Here is a 19,650-nt window from a genome sequence, read left to right as displayed (position 1 = left end):
AATACTATCTGCCTCATAGAGTAAAATTACATGAGTTGCAAGGATTAAATGAGTTAATGGGTATAAAGAATGGAGAACACTGTGTATACTCATTCAGGGTTAAACATTATCATTATTACCAAATTAGGGTTCAGTTTCTCCAAACTGGTGCTTAAAGAGTTCAGACTTTTGCATCAGTACCCATTCCCCTGATCACTTATTGTCAAGTTTCTGTCTAGAGAGAATTCTAGAGATGATATGTCTGGGTGTGGTTTATTGTAAAATATTTATTCATTGTTAAATAAGCACCACAGCGTGACACAGCATTAACTATCTGATCATGCAAGATGGGTAGCATCCGAATCTTGCTTCTGAAAAGGCATTCTGTTAGACAGTGGCGAAGACGTTTATGCTAGTAATTATCAGGAGATCAATTCTACTAGAATAGGTACAAGGAAGTGTGGGAGCAGTAAGGATAGAGCACGACTCCAATGAGAAAAAACAGACATTTTTCAGAAGTGGAGGTGAAGCCGTGTCAGATCTTATATACAGTTACAGAACCACACAGCAGTGTCTGATGGCCGCGTTGTACTAGTATTCTTGTATGAGAGCAGTGTAATATCAGCTAGAAAATCATGCAGGGACCAAGTCATAATGGTCAGTAACTGTGGTGTTTCCATGCAGGCGTTTGGAAAAAGGAGTGTCACCATCAGATACGAATTTTTAAAAGTTCAATTTGGCATCAGAAAGAAGGATGGGATGCCAAGGGGAGAAACTGGATGCCAAAATATGATTAGGAATCTAGTCTAACACTCCAAGCAATGAAGATTATAGATTGGAGACAGGGGAAGTGGGAACCAAAATATGTGGAATGGAGTCAGCAGGACTCCAGAGATGGGCGTGGGAGTGGAATATGTAGGACGAGCCTTGAGCCCCAATGGTTAGATGAAGCAAAAGATTCGAAGCTGCTATAGAAATTGGAGTAAGAGAGAAACATTAAGGATGGATCCTCCACTGGGAACATCAGTACTTTGAGTAAAGGCAAAAGAGAAAAAGCAATTCCATCAACAAGGCAAAAGACTTAGGGTCAGAGAGCAAACAGCAGTCAGGGGTGAAGGGTTATCCTAGGACCAAGTTCCCAAAAAGGATGTTGGGGGAGTGTGAGGTAACCACGGGTGCAAAGAACTTCTGATAGGTTAACTAGGCTAGAGGTTGGTCGCTTAAAAGGGAGCGTAGATGGATTTAATGTAGGGTAGGAGTGAGAATGAAAGAAAATCAAGAACTGTATTTATTAAATTTTCTGGCTTGAGCCACTAGATCCTGTTAACCAAGTAGAATGAACGGAAAGAGTGTGAAGTCAGAAGCCAAAATAGTGAGTTGGAGGCATTTGAGAAACTTTCATGCACAGACATCTTGCAGGCATTTGGAGACAGGTTTGTGGGTGGGTTTTTATGTCAACAAGCTCTAAGGTGAGCGCGTCCTCTGCATCATCCACAGAGACACATTGCTGAGCAGAGTCAAGCAAACACACCAGACAGTTATTATGTTGTGGTGTCTGTTCTGTGTCACACATTCGTACACAAATCCCTACACAAATAAATAACTGTAATTCCTACTGGGTTATATGCCAGTTCGGTGAGGAGTTCATTGGATGTGGGACTTGGGGATTAAACTAGGGTAGCAGTAGCATTTGAAATCCCTCATCTTTGGGAGTGGTGTTATTTGTTTGGGATTTATCATGATTTTCTCTACCCCAAAGGCCATGTCAAAATTTACATTATTGAATAGTCTACAGTAGCACTGCACCTGCTATTTTATAGCCACTTCATACCTTCATTCATCTGACATTTTCATTTTCTATTAATTAATGAACATCCTGCAGTGTGGAGGCTGATGTCTGTGACCTCCCTCAGAGTATTAAGCAAGAGATGCTGGCGTCTCCTCCTTTGTTTTGAGACACAGCATCTCATTATATTTGGCTTGTTTAAGCTGTTGATTGTTTAAATTTTGAATTCTATTTTGGACTTTTTTTCCTTCTCCTTTACAGATTTAAATATATTTCACTCCTCAAAGACACTAACACTGGCGCTTAAGGGGAAAAGAATCCTGTACCAGTTTGTGGAGTTTTTTGATTTTCCTTTCTGCTCTTCACAGCTTAGCTAGCGTGTCTTCATTTATCTGGTAGTTTCTTTGGGGACTAGTGGACAAACCATTGAAGCCCTATGTAGATCTCAGAAGTTTTATTAACCACTCATTTCACTTTTTTCCTAACACAAAATGAATTTTAACAAATCAAACTAAGACAAAGATTAAATTTGTATTATTGAAATGAGAAGGGGGAACTGGAAGAAGGCAGTCAAATATTTATCATATAAATACTAAGGATGTAATATGCAACATGATAAATATATTTAACACTGTTGTATGTTATATATGAATGTTGTTAGAAGAGTGAATCATAAGAGTTCTCATCAGGAAAAAAAGAACATCTTTTATTTCTTTAATTTTGTTTATATCTGACATCATTGTCCAGTAGCTAAGTCGTGCCCGACTTGGTGATGCCATGAACTGCACCACAGCAGTCTTCCCTGTCCTTCACTGTCTCCTGGAATTTGCTCAAACTCATGTCCATTGATTCGGTGATACAGTCCAACAATCTCATCCTCTGTTGTCCCCTTCTCGCACCTTCAATCTTTCCCAGCGTCAGGGTCTTTTCCAATGAGTTAGGTCTTCGCATCAGGTGGCCAAAGTATTGGACTTGATCTCCAGCATCAGTCCTTCCAGTGAATATTTAGGGTTGATTTCCTTTAGGACTGACTGGTTGGATCTCCTTGCTCTCCAAGGGACTCTCAAGAGTCTTCTCCAGCACAGTTTGAAAGCATCAATTTTTTGATGCTCAGCCTTCTTTGTGGTCCAATCCTCACATCCATACATGACTACTGGAAAAACCACAGCTTTGACTATATGAACTTTTGTTGGCAAAGTAATGTCTCTGATTATTAATATGCTGTCTAGGTTTGTCATAGCCTTTCTTCCAAGGAACAAGCATCTTTTAATTTCGTGGCTGCAGTCACTGTCTGCAGTGATTTTGGAGCCAAGAAAATAAAATCTGTCACTGTTTCCACTTTTCCCCATTTATTTGCCATGAAGTGATGGGACTGGATACCATGATCTTGGTTTTTTGAATGTTGAGCTTTAAGTCGGCTTTTTCACTCTCCTCTTTCACTTTCATCAAGAAGCTCTTTAGTTCCTCTTCACTTTCTGCCATAAGGGTGGTGTCATCTGCGTGTCTGAGGTTATTGATATTTCTCCCGGCAATCTTGATTCCAGCTTGTGCTTCTTCCAGCCCAGCGTTTCTCATGATGTACTCTGCATATAAGTTAAATCAGCAGGGTGACAATATACAGCCTTGACGTACTCCTTTTCCTATTTGGAACCAGTCTGTTGTTTCATGTCTGTTCTAACTGTTGCTTCCTGACCTGCATACAGGTTTCTCAAGAGGCAGGTCAGCTGGTCTACTTTCTGATCCTTTTAAGAATTTTCCACAGTTTGTTGTGATCCACATAGTCGAAGCCTTTAGCGTAGTCGGTGAAGCTGATTTTTTTTTTTTTAATTCCATTGCTTTTTCTATGATCCAGGGGATGTTTGGCAGTTTGGTCTCTGGTTCCTCTGCCTTTTCTAAATCCAGCTTGTTCAGCTGAAAGTCCTTGATCATGGATGTTCACTAAACTTACTGTGGTGATCATTTCATGATGGATGTAAAATCAGACCATTATGCAGAGTATATCTTAAAGTTGTACAGTGCTGTATGTCAATTACTTCTCAATAAAACTGGAAGAATGAATAATCAAATAGCTTGTAAAACATAAATGTGGATATTTTTTCCAGAAATTGATCATAAACAAATTGGCAAAAAGTATTTAACAATAGTCAATATTTTGGTTTCCCAATATTATTGCCAATATTATTATTGGTTTCCCAATATTATCGCCATTAACAGGCAAAACAGAAATCCTGTGTCTGTGATACCTGCCTTGTGGTTGAGGAATGCTTTTCTAGTGTTGGCTGTGACTTCAGAATGTGTAGTGGTTTCTGGCGATACTCTTAAATTCTAGGCAGGTTTGTCAAGAGCAGCATCATGTCCAGCTCGTTTTCATATTTGAAGGGTTGCTGATCAATGTTTTTTAAAAATATAAATCTAATTTCTTTGCCTTTCCTCTCAGAGGTTTTTCTGCCAACCATTTAGTAAAGCTAACTACAGACTTTGCTGGTTTGGGTACAACATTTACTCAGTATCCATTAATTTTTATTTCTGACCAACTAAGCATATGGTCCTAACGCTCTATGAAATCAGACTCTTGGAACCAGATTCTGTTATAAATTTCATTGCTCGTTACCTTTATGTGATGTTGCAATATATACATCACTTAGCCTGCATGAAAAGCTGTATAGATGGAACAGATCTATTTTGACTTTTATGTTTTACTTTCTTTTTTTATAAACATGGAATTCAAATGGTCATAGACATAGTTATGGTTTTTCACATGTACTTGAATGTGTTATTGGATATAAGGTCTTTATTCACATTCAATGTTTTCTATTAAGGCAGGGATGGATGAATAAATATTCTCATGATTGTCTGATGCAGGGTTTGGCAAAATAAGCCATTGCCTGTTTTTGTACAACCCAACTGCTAACAATGGTTTTTACATTTTTAGATGTATGAAAAAGAATTAAAATAGAATAATATTTTGTTTCATGCAGAAATCATGGAAATTCAAATTTTAAGATCCACAAGCAAAGTTTGTTTGAAATACAGTCACATCCATCCATTTATCAATACATACTAAATCCTGCTTTCATGCTACTGGGGCAAAGCTGAATCACTGTGAAGGAAACCCTGTAGCCTGAAATATATTATCTGTCCTTTTTGAGAATAAATAAATTGTTCTCTCTTGCTCTAATTCATAGTTGACACTTTAAAAAATGTTTTTAAATATCAAAAAGTTTATGCAGTCAAACTAATACCAGACTTGAGTTATTCCTCTTCCCTAAAAATGATACAGTGTTCAGACTTATCCATTTCATGGTATTGTACTTATTGTTACTTTATGCTGCTTCATTGCTTGGACACAGTTAACTTTTTTTTGCTATTTCGATTAAAAGTTTACCCAAAGAAGAAGAGTGCTAAATCTCAAATCAATTCTCTTTCCTCTGCTTTCTGTCACTATCTATATATTTATTTTTTCAGATCTTTTAGCTTGTTGTTAATGAAACAGTGAGCATCTTAAGGACAGAACTCGCATTCACTCTCTTGTGCTCAGTGTTGGCATATAGGTGCTTACTAAGTGTAGTTACCGTGTGAGCGATTGCATGGAAGCATGAGCAAAGTGTCAGAGTGTCCTTGCATGAGTTTCCTATATTTTCTTTGACCGATGGGTGTTTATGATAAGAATGTTTTTAAATTTATTTTTAATTGAAGGATAATTGCTTTACAATCTTGTATTGGTTTCTGCATACATCAACATGAATCAGCCAGAGGTATACATATGTCCACTCCCCCGTGAACCGTGTTCCCGCCCCGCTCCATCCCACTCCCCAGGATGTCACACAGCACTGGTTTGAACTCCCTGAATCACAGCAAATTCCTACTGGCTCTCTGTTTTACATATGTTTTAATGAAGGTAGTCACACACAGGAGTAACACTGGTCTAGAAGTAGAAGGATTTCTGCACTCAGATTTAATCATTACCTTCTTTTCTAGACTCGCGTTAATTAAATAATTGGCTGATGCCACTATGAGAGGCAGATGACAGGATCTGCTAAGACAGGTCTTTTGGATCTTTGACATGACTTCATTTTCATTAGCGGTTGAGGATAACGAAGCTGGCAGGTGACACGGTAAGACAGGCTGCTCTTTACAGCAAACGTCTATGTTGGTTTGCCAGAGACACTGTCAGAGTGAAAGTGTTTATTCCTAGAAGAAAACATTAGCTGTCTTCCTTAAAAATAAATTATTTTTCAGTTCCCATCATCCTAAATTTTTTCCTCTTTCACTTTTTTGTGTTGGAAATAATTAAAAAAGTTTCCATTATAAAGCATGAATAGACATTTTCTGTAATGCTCTGGTTTTCTTTTGTATTTTACTTTATTCCAGATGCAAGTGGGATTCTTAATTTTTTTCAACAATTATCAAAGGTTATGGATTTTTCAGACTGTATTCTAAAATAAGTTACGGAAAGCATGTATTTCCTTTGCTTCAAGCCATTTCTGGAACATTCTGAGGCATCTATTATTCAGTTCCATTCTTCAGTTCCTAATTATTTATTTAGTACCTACTGTGTGCCAGGCCCTGTTTCTGACATTTGGGGTATCAGAGAACCAAATGGGACCAGGCAAGATATTTACTCCTTGAGAGCTGACACTCTAGAAGGAGGAAACAGACAAGAAACAGTGTACATGGTGAATGAGTAAGTGGTGTAACATATTAAGGGATAGTAAGCAAAATGGAAAAAAAAAATCAGAGCAGGAGGGGAGAGAAATATGAGAGTAGGGGTTAGGATATGAAACAGGGGAGTCAGTCAAGGCTTTGTTGACAAGATGATGCTTAAGAGTTGAGGAAGCTCTGAGCGTTAGCTAAGCAGATATTCAGGGGAAGGGCATTGCGGGGAAGGGCGGGGATGTCGAGAGTAAAGGAGCTAAGGTGAGAGAAAGCAGACCTGTGTGCAAAACGGCATGGAGGCTGTTTGGAGTACAGTCAAGGAGAGCAAATGGGCCAGAGAGTGATGGGACTGGATCGCGTAGAACCGTGTGAGCCTTAGTGATACAGGAACCACTGTGAGACTCTATGTTGGAGCGTGACAGTTGGTCCACGTGGCTCCTTTGATGGGATGGGGATGGTGCAGAGCCAGAGGACTAGCAATGAGGATGTGGCAGTGATTCAGGAAAGAGATGATAGTGGCTTCGACCAGAGCCAGTCATGGAGCTGGTGAGGGTGGCTGAATTTCAAATGAAGGTAAAATGTGTAAGGATTTCCTGACAGATTGGATGTGGAGGTGAGAGGCAAGAGTATGTTTGGACTACAGTGTTTGTTTTGCCTGGGAACTTGCTCGCAGCCATCTTCAGGTGAAATTGGTTTGGGGGTAGGGGACAATCAGAAGCACCACTTTGGGGAATCTGAGTTTAAGATACATATTAAGATAACATGTACTCTGGAACACCCCAGTTGGGACTTTCCCAGTGCCTGCCTGTGAAAGAATATAAAACGTAGTGTTTGAATATTTTATGTGCTTAAGTATAGTAAGCACAACTGTGGTTTGGGTTAGTTAATGAATGAACACTCATTGAGTGGCAGGTGTCAGGCTGCTGTTGTCTGACAACACAGAGGATCCAACCCAATCCTCCCCACAACCTCTCAAGGTCTGCATTTTACAGAAGCAGAAACTCAGCACAAGTGACTTGCTTGAAGTTCACATAGTTAGTAAGCGGCTTTCACTTTGAGATTCAAACTCATGTTCTACAACTTCAAATACAGCCTCTTTTTGACTTTGATCTCACAAAAGAAATATTAATATACCTGGTAGACTGCCATTTGTTGACAATCTGATTTTCATCTTCAGATTATAACACCAGTGAACAAAAACAAGCCTGTAAAAAGCATGAACTCTATGTGAGTTTCCGGGATCTGGGATGGCAGGTAAGAACGGTTCCGTCAAATTGGTTGCTGCTTTTCTGCTTTTTATCAATCCTAAATCTCTTGTAGTCTTTCCTGTACAGTAACCAGTTGTTTTTTATAATTTATTTTATTTTTTATTGGAGTATCACTGCTTTGCAATGCTGTCTGCTGTTGAAATAACGTGAATGAGCTATCGTGCACATGTATCCCCCTCCCCCTGCCCCCAGCCTCACCCTCTGGGTCGGCACGGCGGCTCCCCGCTCGCTGCCTGTCTTACAGATGGCGGTGTATATATGGGCGCGTGGCTCTCTCAGTTCTTCCCACCCTCTGCTTCCCCTGCTGTGTTCACATACCCTTTCTCTACATCTGTGTCTATTGCTATCCTCAGGAACAGGCTCATCTGGACCATCTTTCTAGATTCTATATATAGATGCTTTTTTTCTCTTTTTGACTTACTTCACTCTGTATCACAAACTCTGGGTCCCTCCACATCCCTGCAAATGGCCCAATGCTGTTCCTTCTTATGGCCGAGTAATGTTCCGCTGTATGCATGTACCATATCTTCTTTATCCAGTCATCTCTCAGTGGACATTTAGATTGCTTCTATGTCCTGGCTTTTGTAAACAGTGCTGCAATGAACACACCAATTCTTTTTGACATTGACTATTCCATATAAGGATTATCCACATCATTTTTATTTCTGCATTATCCTTTCACTATTGAAGCATAATTAATAGAGTTTATGGTAAAAAAAAATTATGCTAAAGAACAAATGCAACCTTAGAAAGTGAAGAAAAGAAGTCCTGTTGTTTAAATATACCCAAATTTCCATTTTAGTTCTCATTTTTCAGATTAACTCAAGCAATTTCTGTTTGCCTCCTACGGTCACAAATTATTGGTATAGGAAGTAGAATCCTTGACTGTGTCTGTGGTAAGTCAGACGTAGAGAAAAAAATTTTTCTTGTACTTAGAAATCGTATTGCTATCTTTTACATAAGCTTCACAAACACAGTGAGGAGGGAGATTTAACCACAATAATTTTCGTAACTATGCCAAAAGAGTTTAAATTGAATTGTTAGATTAGATTTCAAGCATTTTCAAATTTATGATAAACCGTCAATGTTAATTGTTCAATAATTTTACGTTGGTGACAAGTTTTACATCTCTGGGAGAAAACTCAGGGCCACCATCTCAAGTGCCAACTTTTTAGCTTCCTAAAATTCTTTGTACACAATGCTCAGGATTTTTCTCCAACTCATTTCTTCTAAAGAGACTATAAAGTTAACACATGATTGGAAAGAAAAACAGGACAAGGAACAAATCTTAGAGCCTTAAGAGGTTGTCAAGCTTCTAAAGCAGGAATGAGTTATTAAGAAGTAATGAGAATTATCTCAATTAAGTTTATTCTTCTTTTCCTTTCTGGTTCAGTTGAACTTTGCAGAGTTCATCATTTCCTGTTTAAACAATATTTAGAATGCTATTTCATGATTGCAGCTTTATTCATGAATATATGGGCTAATACAGGCTAGGAATATCTTACATAATGACCTCTGGGAGAAATTACAGAGGACAATTCCTTGTGAAAATATTTATACTTTTGTTGTAAACTTTAAGTTAAACATAAATTAAAGGCTTGAGGGAGCCTGTCTTATTAGACTAATTGTTGGACCAAAAAGAGAAACCAATCCAGAGTATTTAATACTATATTATATTGAATTATATTGAATTATATTTAAGTATTCTTTAAGTATTGTTTTTGTGTGCTTTTATGTTGGTGATCTTATTTCTTCTGCTTTCATGCATTTTAGGACTGGATTATAGCTCCAGAAGGATATGCTGCATTTTATTGTGATGGAGAGTGTTCTTTTCCACTCAATGCCCATATGAATGCTACCAACCATGCCATAGTTCAGACTCTGGTAAGTTTTCTTTTTATAGAATAGAAAGTGGTTTATGACGCAAGCTTCCTATAAAGTTACTTTAAAGAAAAGCATCTATTTGGAGTTAAAAATGCATTTTCTTCTCTTCTCAAACTCCTAACGTAAAAATTGTGCCAGAGTAAGAAATGTGGATATAGTCAGGAAATTCAGGCTGCTCTGAAGAAAAATCCTAATTCCAAAATGAGGAAAGATTCAGCGAGGAAAATTGGAGCAATCACAGAAAATGGTCATTTTGCACTGATTTCTTCAGTAGGCAATGTGATTAACCATACAGGGGCTGTTTCTAACCTAGATGTTAGAATGTTAGAATGGTTAGAATGTTTCTAACCATTCATTAGCAGTCATTACAGAAACTTTGAATAATAGCTGTGCTGAATTTCATCTGAGAGCTTTTAAACTTCTTATTTAAGAATGTTCCATAACATACTTTGGTATCATGGAAGCTCTTCAGTGTAGAATATAAGTAGAAGATTGGTCTCCATTTTTTGATATCTTTTTCATGTATAATCCTTACGGTGGAAATTAATCTTCATTTCTTCCCTCCCACACTTAGGAATGCAACAGTGATTTAATCTCTACTAATCTAGGCTAATTTTTGTGAAGGAAATAATGAAATGTTAACCTCATGGTCTCTCAGTGGTCGTACTTATCTCATAAGCTCAGGAAAACCCTTGAGAGTCTGACTCCAAATTCCGTACTTTTTAATGTGATGGAGGAGCGGCCTCTGGCAGATGAGGAAGAGGTTCTAGAAGTTGCGCAGGCTGTGTGATGTGACCCCGAATCAAAATTGGGTTCACAGGAGCATTTCAATTATAAGTAATCAGGACAGAGGAAGAGAACAAATAATTTTGGAATCAAGACACTGATGGGAATAGTTATTTGGTAGATAACAGTAGGAGAGCAGTAGTTGTAAAAAAAAAAAAAAAAAATCTATCTTTGTGGGTGAGGCTTGTTTATGACCAAGAGAAAGAGCAGCTATTAGAATGTGTAAGAGTTGACTCTTCAGAACATTATCTTCTTTTGCAATTTATTGAAAATTTAAAGTTGATGGAAATAACATCCCAGTTCCCTTCTGAATAAGAATGGTGTATACACCTTGACAGATGAAATCCTTGACTTGATGTTTTGCTGGCATCTTACTGACTTCAGAGGTACTACTGGATAGCTAGACCACAAAGATGCACATCTGTGGCACCTAGAGCATAGAGTTTGTCAAAGACTTTGGAAATAACCTTGAAGTAGAGCGGAAGCGGAGAACTAAAGCAAATATGTATTTCGAAAGGTAGTCACTTATAAATATTCTTTTCTCCCCCAAGTTTGAAGAGAAACATTTATTTCAGAATACAGTCATGTAGAATTATTAAGTTGCTTTTTAATAATGAACGGAAAACATTTGCTCATGCCTATCCTTGCCCATTGATGCTTTTGAACTGTGGTGTTGGAGAAGACTCTTGAGAGTCCCTTGGACTGCAAGGAGATCCAACCAGTCCATCCTAAAGAAAATCAGTCCTGGGTATTCGTTGGAAGGACTGATGCTGAAGCTGAAACTCCAATACTTTGGACACCGCATGCGAAGAGTTAACTCATTGGAAAAGGTCCTGATGCTGGGAGGGATTGGGGGCAGGAGGAGAAGGGGACAACTGAGGATGAGATGGCTGGATGGCATCACCGACTCGATGTGCATGAGTTTGAGTAAACTCTGGGAGTTGTTGATGGACAGGGAGGCCTGGCGTGCTGCAATTCATGGGGTCACAAAGAGTCGGACATGACTGAGCGACTGGACTGAACTAACTGATCCTTCCCCAACACTGATTTTTCACAGTAGATTTCTTTAATATATCATACTCAGCAAACTTAGAGGTGTGGGGAAGAACTACTATTTCTTCCTTGATTGAAAACTTTATATACACTGAAAGAAACCCTTAGCTTGCTGCTGCTCTTATTTCACTGTCTAAAGTGAATAACTGGAGTCTAAGTTCCAACCAGCATTTTCTTTCATGCTTGCTTTGTGCTGCCAGTGTCATAGAAATATTCTTCTCTTCGTTGATTTTTGACCAATGATGGTCCCATATGCACGTATAGAGTCAATTCCTAAGGGTATTTTAAGTTTTGATATGTCTATGCTATGTCTATGATATGTTTTTATGCTATCCATAAAAATAAGCACTCCCTTTAAAATTGTTTTTGTATTTAGTTATTTTTATTTTTGCCTGCCCTGGGTGTGCACTGCTGTGCTTGGGCTTTCTCTAGTTGCCTCTCGTGAGGGCTGCTCTCTAGCTGCGGCGCCCAGGCTTCTCATTCTGGTGGCCTCTTCTGTTGCAGAGCGTAGGTTCTAGGTGCATGGGCTTCAGTAGGTGCAGTGTGCTGGCTTAGGTACCCCTTGGCACGTGGAATCTTCCCAGACCAGGGATTGAATCCCTGTCCGCTGCTTTGGCAGGTTGATTCTTAACCGCTGAACCACGAGGGAAACTCTGTAAGTACGTCCTGATATATGGTATTACTGTTGGGGCAGGGAAAGCAGGTATGCGGCACAAAAAAAGTTGTTATATTCCAATGTCCTCCAGTGAGATGAATGTCTGGGGAGTCTAGCCTTCTATCAGCTGAAAGCTCCTTGCAGAGAGAAGGATGCTTCAATTCCATGCCTTAGAGGAAGAACCCTCCTCACTGTCCATCAGCTGTGTCACAGCAGAATAGCCACTATTAGCCTATAGAGAAATGCCACTTAATTTCTCAGAAATTAAGCTCTTTGTACTGTCATTTCAATGACTCAGAGAGCTTTCGCTGTTTCCTTAGATATGCATCTAACACATCCAAGTTCGCTCAGGCTATGCAAAGCTTAATTATTGAAAAAACTCTGTCAAATACCCATATCTCTCTCTCTTTTTTTCTTTTCTTAAAAATAAATATATAATTACATACTGTCAACTTTGAGAACTGTAGTCTAGAAGGCAGCGTCTAAAAACAAACATTTTTTAAATCGCTGACACAGACTTGGAACAAGCCCCTCGTCTGTATCGCTGTCCTGGGATGTGGAGCATAAGTCAGCACAGAACTTGAAGGGAACATGGGAAGTTTGGTGTTTCTGTTTTTTTTTTTTTTTTTTTTCCCCCTGGCATTGTGCATTCTCTGTTTATTTTGTGACGGACATGAAACAAGAACACAGGCGCATTTGTTGTTAAAGGAAAGCAGGTCTGTGCCGGACACGTTTGAAACATGATGGAAGGACAATCTCATTCTTTTCAGAACAATGGCTGGGTGAGGTGATCCTTGAAGCAGGGGGTTATCCAGCCATCACGGGTGAGGGGGTTGAGGAGGATAAAGCCAAGGAGGGCTTCAGGCTGCCTCTGAAATTTGGAGAACCATCCAGCTTGCAGTTTTGTGAGGTCTTAGGAAATTTCACGTCCGTGTCGGATCACCTCATTTTTCCTGCCGTGTCTGTCCATAGGCAGGACTCCTATATCATTTCAGCCAGGAGGTTTTGCAGCCAAGACTCTAAGAGCTGTATTTTCTCTTTGTGGATCCCCGAAGACTCTGCAGTGGGACTTCCCATAAACTCCTCTGGGGGAAGGGCTAGGGGAGGCGGGTGGAAACGGGGAACCGAGTTCTGGCTCCTTCTTTGATTGTTGAAGATCAGAGGTAAACTTGCCAGTTTGATGAAAATGAGAACAAATCCTTTACTTAAGCATTTCACTGGCCATGCTCAGCTACCTTTTCAGGCTTTGGAGGGGGAGAGGTAGGGATGTACATTAAAGTTGTAACATATCTAGGCTTCTTTCTTCTGATTGAACATAACTTGATTTTTGGCACTTCTCTATGGGAGAAAGCAAGTCAAAGGATGTTAAACTCTGGCCAATCTGGTAAAACATTATGGGGAGAAGAGTTGAAATCATTGCTTTAAAGCAAGTATTGGATTTGTACCTGGAGTTTATTTTGCTTTGATTTTTATGCTTCCTTTGCCAAAGGAAATGAAGAATTTGCATGCTTTTAATTTTATTGTTAAAAATGCGTTGGTTTATTGTTTAGTTATCCTTTTAAGAATAATTCTTAGATCCAGATCTTCCTATGGTCTGCCTTCATTGATTTTGCATTCATAACTTACATGTTTTTCATGAAGTAAACAGAAGTGGCCATTTTAACTAAAAGCAGCCCAGTCCTACTTGCCATGTTCTTTCCTCCAGGAAACTTTCCACTGAATATTCCATAGAGAGAGTTTTCCTTCCTTGGTAGAATGTTTTTCAAAGCCCCACCACATAATTAGAACCAGTGGGTCGAGTCTAGGTGTTAATACTTAAGGATACCTCCTTCACTACCAGCTCCCACCTCATCTCAGCACGGAGCAAAAATAGAAGAAAGGGAGGTAACTTAAGAGAGTGCCTGATTGTCAGTGATAAAGCAAGAATGTCACCTTAAAACTACAGACGAAACATTTATTTTATTTCTTAAAAAGTAAAACATTTTCTTCCTCCCACCCAACCAGGTTCACCTGATGTTTCCTGATCACGTACCAAAGCCGTGTTGCGCGCCAACCAAATTGAACGCCATCTCTGTGTTGTATTTTGATGACAGCTCCAACGTCATTTTGAAAAAGTACAGAAATATGGTCGTGCGTTCGTGTGGTTGCCACTAATAATGCATAATAATGGTAATAAGAAAAAGATCTGTATTAAGGTTTATGACTACAATAAAAAATATCCTTTCAGATAAAAGGGGAATTTAATAAAATTAGTCTGGCTCATTTCATCTCTCTAATCTATGTACAAGAGCATGTATATAGTCACTTTTATTTATTTAAAGGTATATATTCTCCTTTGTGGATGCCTTTGCAGTAAAATGTATTTTAGTTCACTTCATTATGCAAAAATTTGCCCATTCTAATTTTTAATAGCCTATGCTGAGTCCAATTCAATTCCACTTCAATATTTTTAATGTAATTTTTATATGATTTTCTGAAATTAGACAGAACTCCTTTGACTGTTAAGTATTGTTGAAGGAAGCGGAATGCATTTGGTTATGCTGTGCCAATGTAAGCTGATAGGATATTTATTGATATTTAGAATGAAACTTAAAAAAATAACCACCCAAAACAAAAATGCTTGGAGGAACACAATTTTTCTTTGAGAGTTTCTGCTTCATTAGATAAAGTGAAATGTTGAGCTGGATTTGAGTAAATAAATGGGAGCAGAACACAGAAGCTGAAAGATTGCATGTAATTGTTGTAACTGTTTGCTTGAACAGAATTGGTTTAACTGTAGGAAAGCGTTCCTTCTTGGCTCACCGGTTGTAGATTTTGCAAAGAGCTCAAAGCTTCAGGAATTCTGTGGAGACAGACTTGAGCCTGTGTCCATAATTTTCCAAGTTAACACTAAAAAAGCGTAGTACAACCTTCTTACCTCAAATAAATCATGTCTGCCTATTATCTAGAACACTACTGCTGCAGTTTTTGTGTTTTTTTTCAGATTTAAAAACAGTCCAAAATAAAGAAACATTTACACGTGCCCCCCTTCCCTCCCCACAGATGAGAGTCACTGCATGCATAAAATATACCCGAGCAAAGCGGCCGACAGAGCCGTTTTCTGTAGCTCTCTTTTATAACTGAGTTTGCTGATTGATGTGATGCAAGGGATTTTATTTAGGGTAAAAGCACTGAAACTCAACTGGAGGAAATTACCCCAAATCCCAGAATGGCTTTGACAGAATTGCCATTTCGAAAGAACAGCTGAAATCCATTTTTCATATCTTGGAGAATGAGCTCATTGAAAACCTTATTTTGGAGGGGGATTTTTGTAAACCTTCCTCCAAGCGCAAATAATTCCAAGTGGGAAGGTTCTGTTGTATGTATGTGCCTGTGTGTTCTTCCCCCTGAAATTAATTTATTTTCTCTCTCTGTTTCTATCTCTCTGCCTTTTAAGGCTTGTCTTTAACCCACTGACTTTTGGAAGAATGACATTTAGTGGATAAGTTGCTATTTATGTGGGCTCCACGGCTAGGATTATTTACAGTTCATCTAAAATACTCATAAAGCACCATTTATTAATCACCCTTTTGGACTTTCTAAGTACAACTTGTATCAAAAATAGCTTAAAAATGTTATGGGTTTGTTCATGATTCAGGAATATTGCAATGTTGTTTTAAAATACAGAGTATCTTAAAGTAAATTTGATAATAACTCTATTGGGGGTACATTAAGTAATATATTTTTGAATTAATGGTATACCATTATAAGAATAATAAATGAAAGTCTATTATATTATTCTTTAAATGTGCTGTTTAAATATATTTCTATGTTTTAAAATATATTAAACTTGTGATGCTAGTTCCTATTGTGCTTCTTGATTTGGCTTTTCTTTTTTTTAAAGAGGGATACGAAATGTAAGTATGTCCTAACTGAGACTATAAGCATATCAGATCTAAAATGTTTGTGTATTACATGATTTTAATTGCCAAAACTAGTGTTTGTGTTTTGATGAGTAACTCGCTATTAAATAAGCAAAGCAACCATCCATGAGTTAAATATTTTCTTAATCTGTTCCGACAATAAGGAAAATTTTTAAATAGCAAAAAAATAAATGATTAGGGTGGGAATTGACCTTATTTATTCTCTTTCATTTAAGAAGGGAGATACTTAGCATCAGTATTTTTATATTTTCTCAAAATATGTATGGAGATATATATATATATATATATCTGTGCATATGGTCAGTCACATTATTTTCAAATAACTATTAGAGTAAATGCTTAGTATTACTTTGAATGCTCAAACTATTACAAGAAATCAGAATAATTTGGTCTATTTTAACAGGATCCAAACTACTCAGGTCTTTTTGGCTAGTTATGCATTGACTTTTCTGTTGGTATGTTTTTAATTTTTCTGCTTTGTAAAGTGGTCCTAATCATTTTTGATACTAGAAGGGCAAAAATGACAAATACTCATTGTTCTTTAAAACTAAGGCAAAAATAAATTTGTCTGTACTGAAGTTAAGAAACAGACACAGAAAAGAAAATGCAAAAACATTTTTTTTCTCAAGTAAAGAACTGTCATTTAATAATTCCTGTATCATCAGCATTGAATCTAAACCAGCATCTAGGAGCTACTATATAGTCTGCAAATTTCATCTCTCAAGACATTTACAATAAATAGGTAGCTTATAGCGTAACTTCGCTCAAGGCAGAAGAAATCCTCATTTCCAAACACAAGTCACTATCTCATAACTATTCAGTCAGTTGTGCCCTCGATCATGCGATCTGGCTCTCAGATTACCTGCTTTTCTATGTTCTTTCTTTTGCATTTTGCGGGGAGGGGCCTGGTGCTTTTCAAAGTTACAAGTGAAGATGCCTTTGTTGTTAAAGCACATATATCACCACGTATTTATCTATACATTTGTATTTTATCGTTTACTTTCTTTTTAACCAAAGGAAAAAATAGGAAAAGTAACAATCATTGATAGTATATAGTCTTGTGTAGGCAGAAAGGTGACAGTCTATTCAAGTTAACAATTAAAAAAAAAAGAGCCAAGTTTTGCAAAATTACTTCCAAATCTGTTGTCATACTTGTTAGAGGTTGTTTGAAAGATGGGGATTTCAAAGACAGGAGAACCAGGATCAGGTACAGCCTTTAAAAGTACAAAGAAACTTCAGACTTTGAAAAACATGTACTTTAACCTTTGCATCTTAGTTTCAAATTTACAGAGGCAGCTAGCCTCCAATCGGTGGGTAGAGAATGGGGAAAAGCAATTCAGCCTCAAATCCAGAGGCTCGAGTATGGGAGGATGAGAGGAAGGAAGCACTGGAAAAACAGCCTCCAGACTAAGCATCTGGAAACAAGACCAAAGCTGATGGTTCAGTGGGGCGTGGTTGGTGTTTCTTCCCAGTTCATAGTGGCTCTAATGACATGATGAAATACAATAGGACCAACCAAAAAAAAAAAAAAGAAGAACTAGACTAGTTATTTTCCTGTCCATACCTATAGGAAAAGCCCAAACTAGGAAAATGATTTTCTACCTTGAGCCACAGGCCAATAAGATGTCTCTGATTATCTTTACCCTTTCTTCATTAAAACATACTTATTACACACTCACTTATAAGTAAGTATATTTATTTAAACAAAATGCATACACTGACATACTTATAAAGACATATTGTTTTAAAGAAGAGAGAATAAAAACATGAATGTGAGTATGTGTGCTCAATCATGCCCAACTCTTTTGTGACCCCATGAACTGTAGCCTCCCAGGTTTCTCTGTCCATGGAGTTTTCTAGGCAAGAATACTGGAGCGAGTTGCCATTTCCTACTCCAGGGGATCAAATCTATGTCTCTGGCGTTTCCTGCATTGGCAGACAGATTTGTACTACTGGCTCGCTTGGGAAGCCCACAAAAACGTGAATGCAAAATGTTTTAGGAACTTCCCTGACAGTCCAGTATTTAACACTACACTTCCAATGCAGGGGGCACGCGTTCCATCCCTGGTCAGGGAACAAAGATTCCATATGCTGACGGTGTGGCCGAAAAGAAAATTTTTTTTCTTTAAAGCAAAATGTTTTAAATGAAGAACAGAACTTCCGTGAAGGAAAAATATAATACTGGATTTAAACTTTATAGGATATGTTATGGGAAACACAGTGGGTGGAAAGACAGATAAGAAAGAATTATTAGGAGACAACATTGAAGCATATAAAGTGATGAAAAGTCAAAGAGAATTCAAAGTTAATAAAGTTGTAACATCCATTTAATCAATATTGCAGAGAACTGGGGACAATTTAGGGGCAAACAGCAGACCAAAGCTTGCTTCTCAACTTGGAAGGCAGTGAACAGATAGTCACTATCTTCAAATTGCTGAGGAAAAATAGCTGTCATTTGGAATTCTGTATCCAGCAACTCTATCTGTATCCAACAAAACATTAGGGCAAAAGAAAAACAGTCTTAGGCAAATAAAAATTAGAATTTACCATCAATGGTAAAACCACTGCTAAAGGTTTTACCTCAGGAAGAACCAAAATTAACCCCTAATGGTAATGTACACAAATACTATGAACAAGAAAATAATAAACATGGGGCAGATTAAAAATGTCTAGCAATTGTGGTTTAAAACAGCAAGAGAGTTAAATGAAATTAAGTAGGGCTAGCAAAATATAGTACAACTATAGAATGCTTTGGAAGGTAGATGTTTGAAAATATAGGTTTTGTGTTTTGCTGAATGATGATGATTAAATTAGACTCATAAACAATGTATATTTTGAACCAGGGCTGGGCAAACTCTCTCTGTAAAAATGTGGTATTAAGTATTTAGGGCTTTGTGTTTGCAGCTACTTACCTCTGCCACTGCACTGTGAAAGTAGCCATTCTCCATATGTACACTAGTATGCACGGATCTCTTCCAATAAAATTTTATTTACAAAAACAAGTTGTGAGTGGGATATGACTCATTGGCTACTGTTTGCTGATCTCTATTCTAATCCAGTACAGGGAATAATTGTGATGTGGTAAAATGAAATCAGTTCAACATGATGAAAAAAAAGAGAGAAAAGGATAAAAAGAAATATAACAAAAAGAAAGTATTGCATATAATAATATGATAGAATTAAATCCAACATAATCATATCATATTAAATGTAAATGGCCTAAAAAGATCACTATTGCCAGGTTGGATTTAAAATAATAATGTCAACAGCTAGCCACAGTCTGTTCAAAAGAGGCACTCTTAAAACTTAATAACACGGGAAGGTTGAAAGCAAAATGAAAATAAATATATATCAGGTAATACCCATCAGAGCAAAACTGGATAAGCATATTAAGCCTTCAGGGAAATAAGAATCAAAACATATAAGTTCAGTTCAGTTCAGTTGCTCAGTCATGTCCAACTCTTTGCGACCCCATGAATCGCAGTACGCCAGGCCTCCCTGTCCATCACAAACTCCCGGAGTTTACTCAAACTCATGTCCATCGAGTCGGTGATGTCATCCAGCCATCTCATCCTCATCTCATCGTCCCCTTCTCTTCATGCCCCCAATCCCTCCCAGCATCAGGGTCTTTTCCAATGAGTCAACTCTTCGCAGCAGGTG

General features: G+C 37.9%; 1 protein-coding gene across 1 annotated transcript in view; it reads left to right on the top strand.

Annotated features, from left to right (window-relative positions):
• BMP5 (bone morphogenetic protein 5) overlaps positions 1 to 16,090 on the top strand; it is a 138,947-nt gene extending 122,857 nt beyond the window's left edge. The window contains exons 5-7 of the mRNA XM_020879742.2: positions 7,599 to 7,675; positions 9,463 to 9,573; positions 14,072 to 16,090. Coding sequence (XP_020735401.1) covers positions 7,599 to 7,675; positions 9,463 to 9,573; positions 14,072 to 14,221 — 338 coding nt within the window. The 3' untranslated portion in view covers positions 14,222 to 16,090. The remainder of the gene's footprint in view (positions 1 to 7,598; positions 7,676 to 9,462; positions 9,574 to 14,071) is intronic.
• Positions 16,091 to 19,650: the final 3,560 nt, after the last annotated feature.

The sequence above is a fragment of the Odocoileus virginianus genome, chromosome 27, assembly GCF_023699985.2.
Source record: "Odocoileus virginianus isolate 20LAN1187 ecotype Illinois chromosome 27, Ovbor_1.2, whole genome shotgun sequence".
Lineage (NCBI taxonomy): Eukaryota > Metazoa > Chordata > Mammalia > Artiodactyla > Cervidae > Odocoileus > Odocoileus virginianus.
Note: the sequence above shows the minus strand (reverse complement) of the source record. Positions and strands in the feature narration are given on the sequence as shown.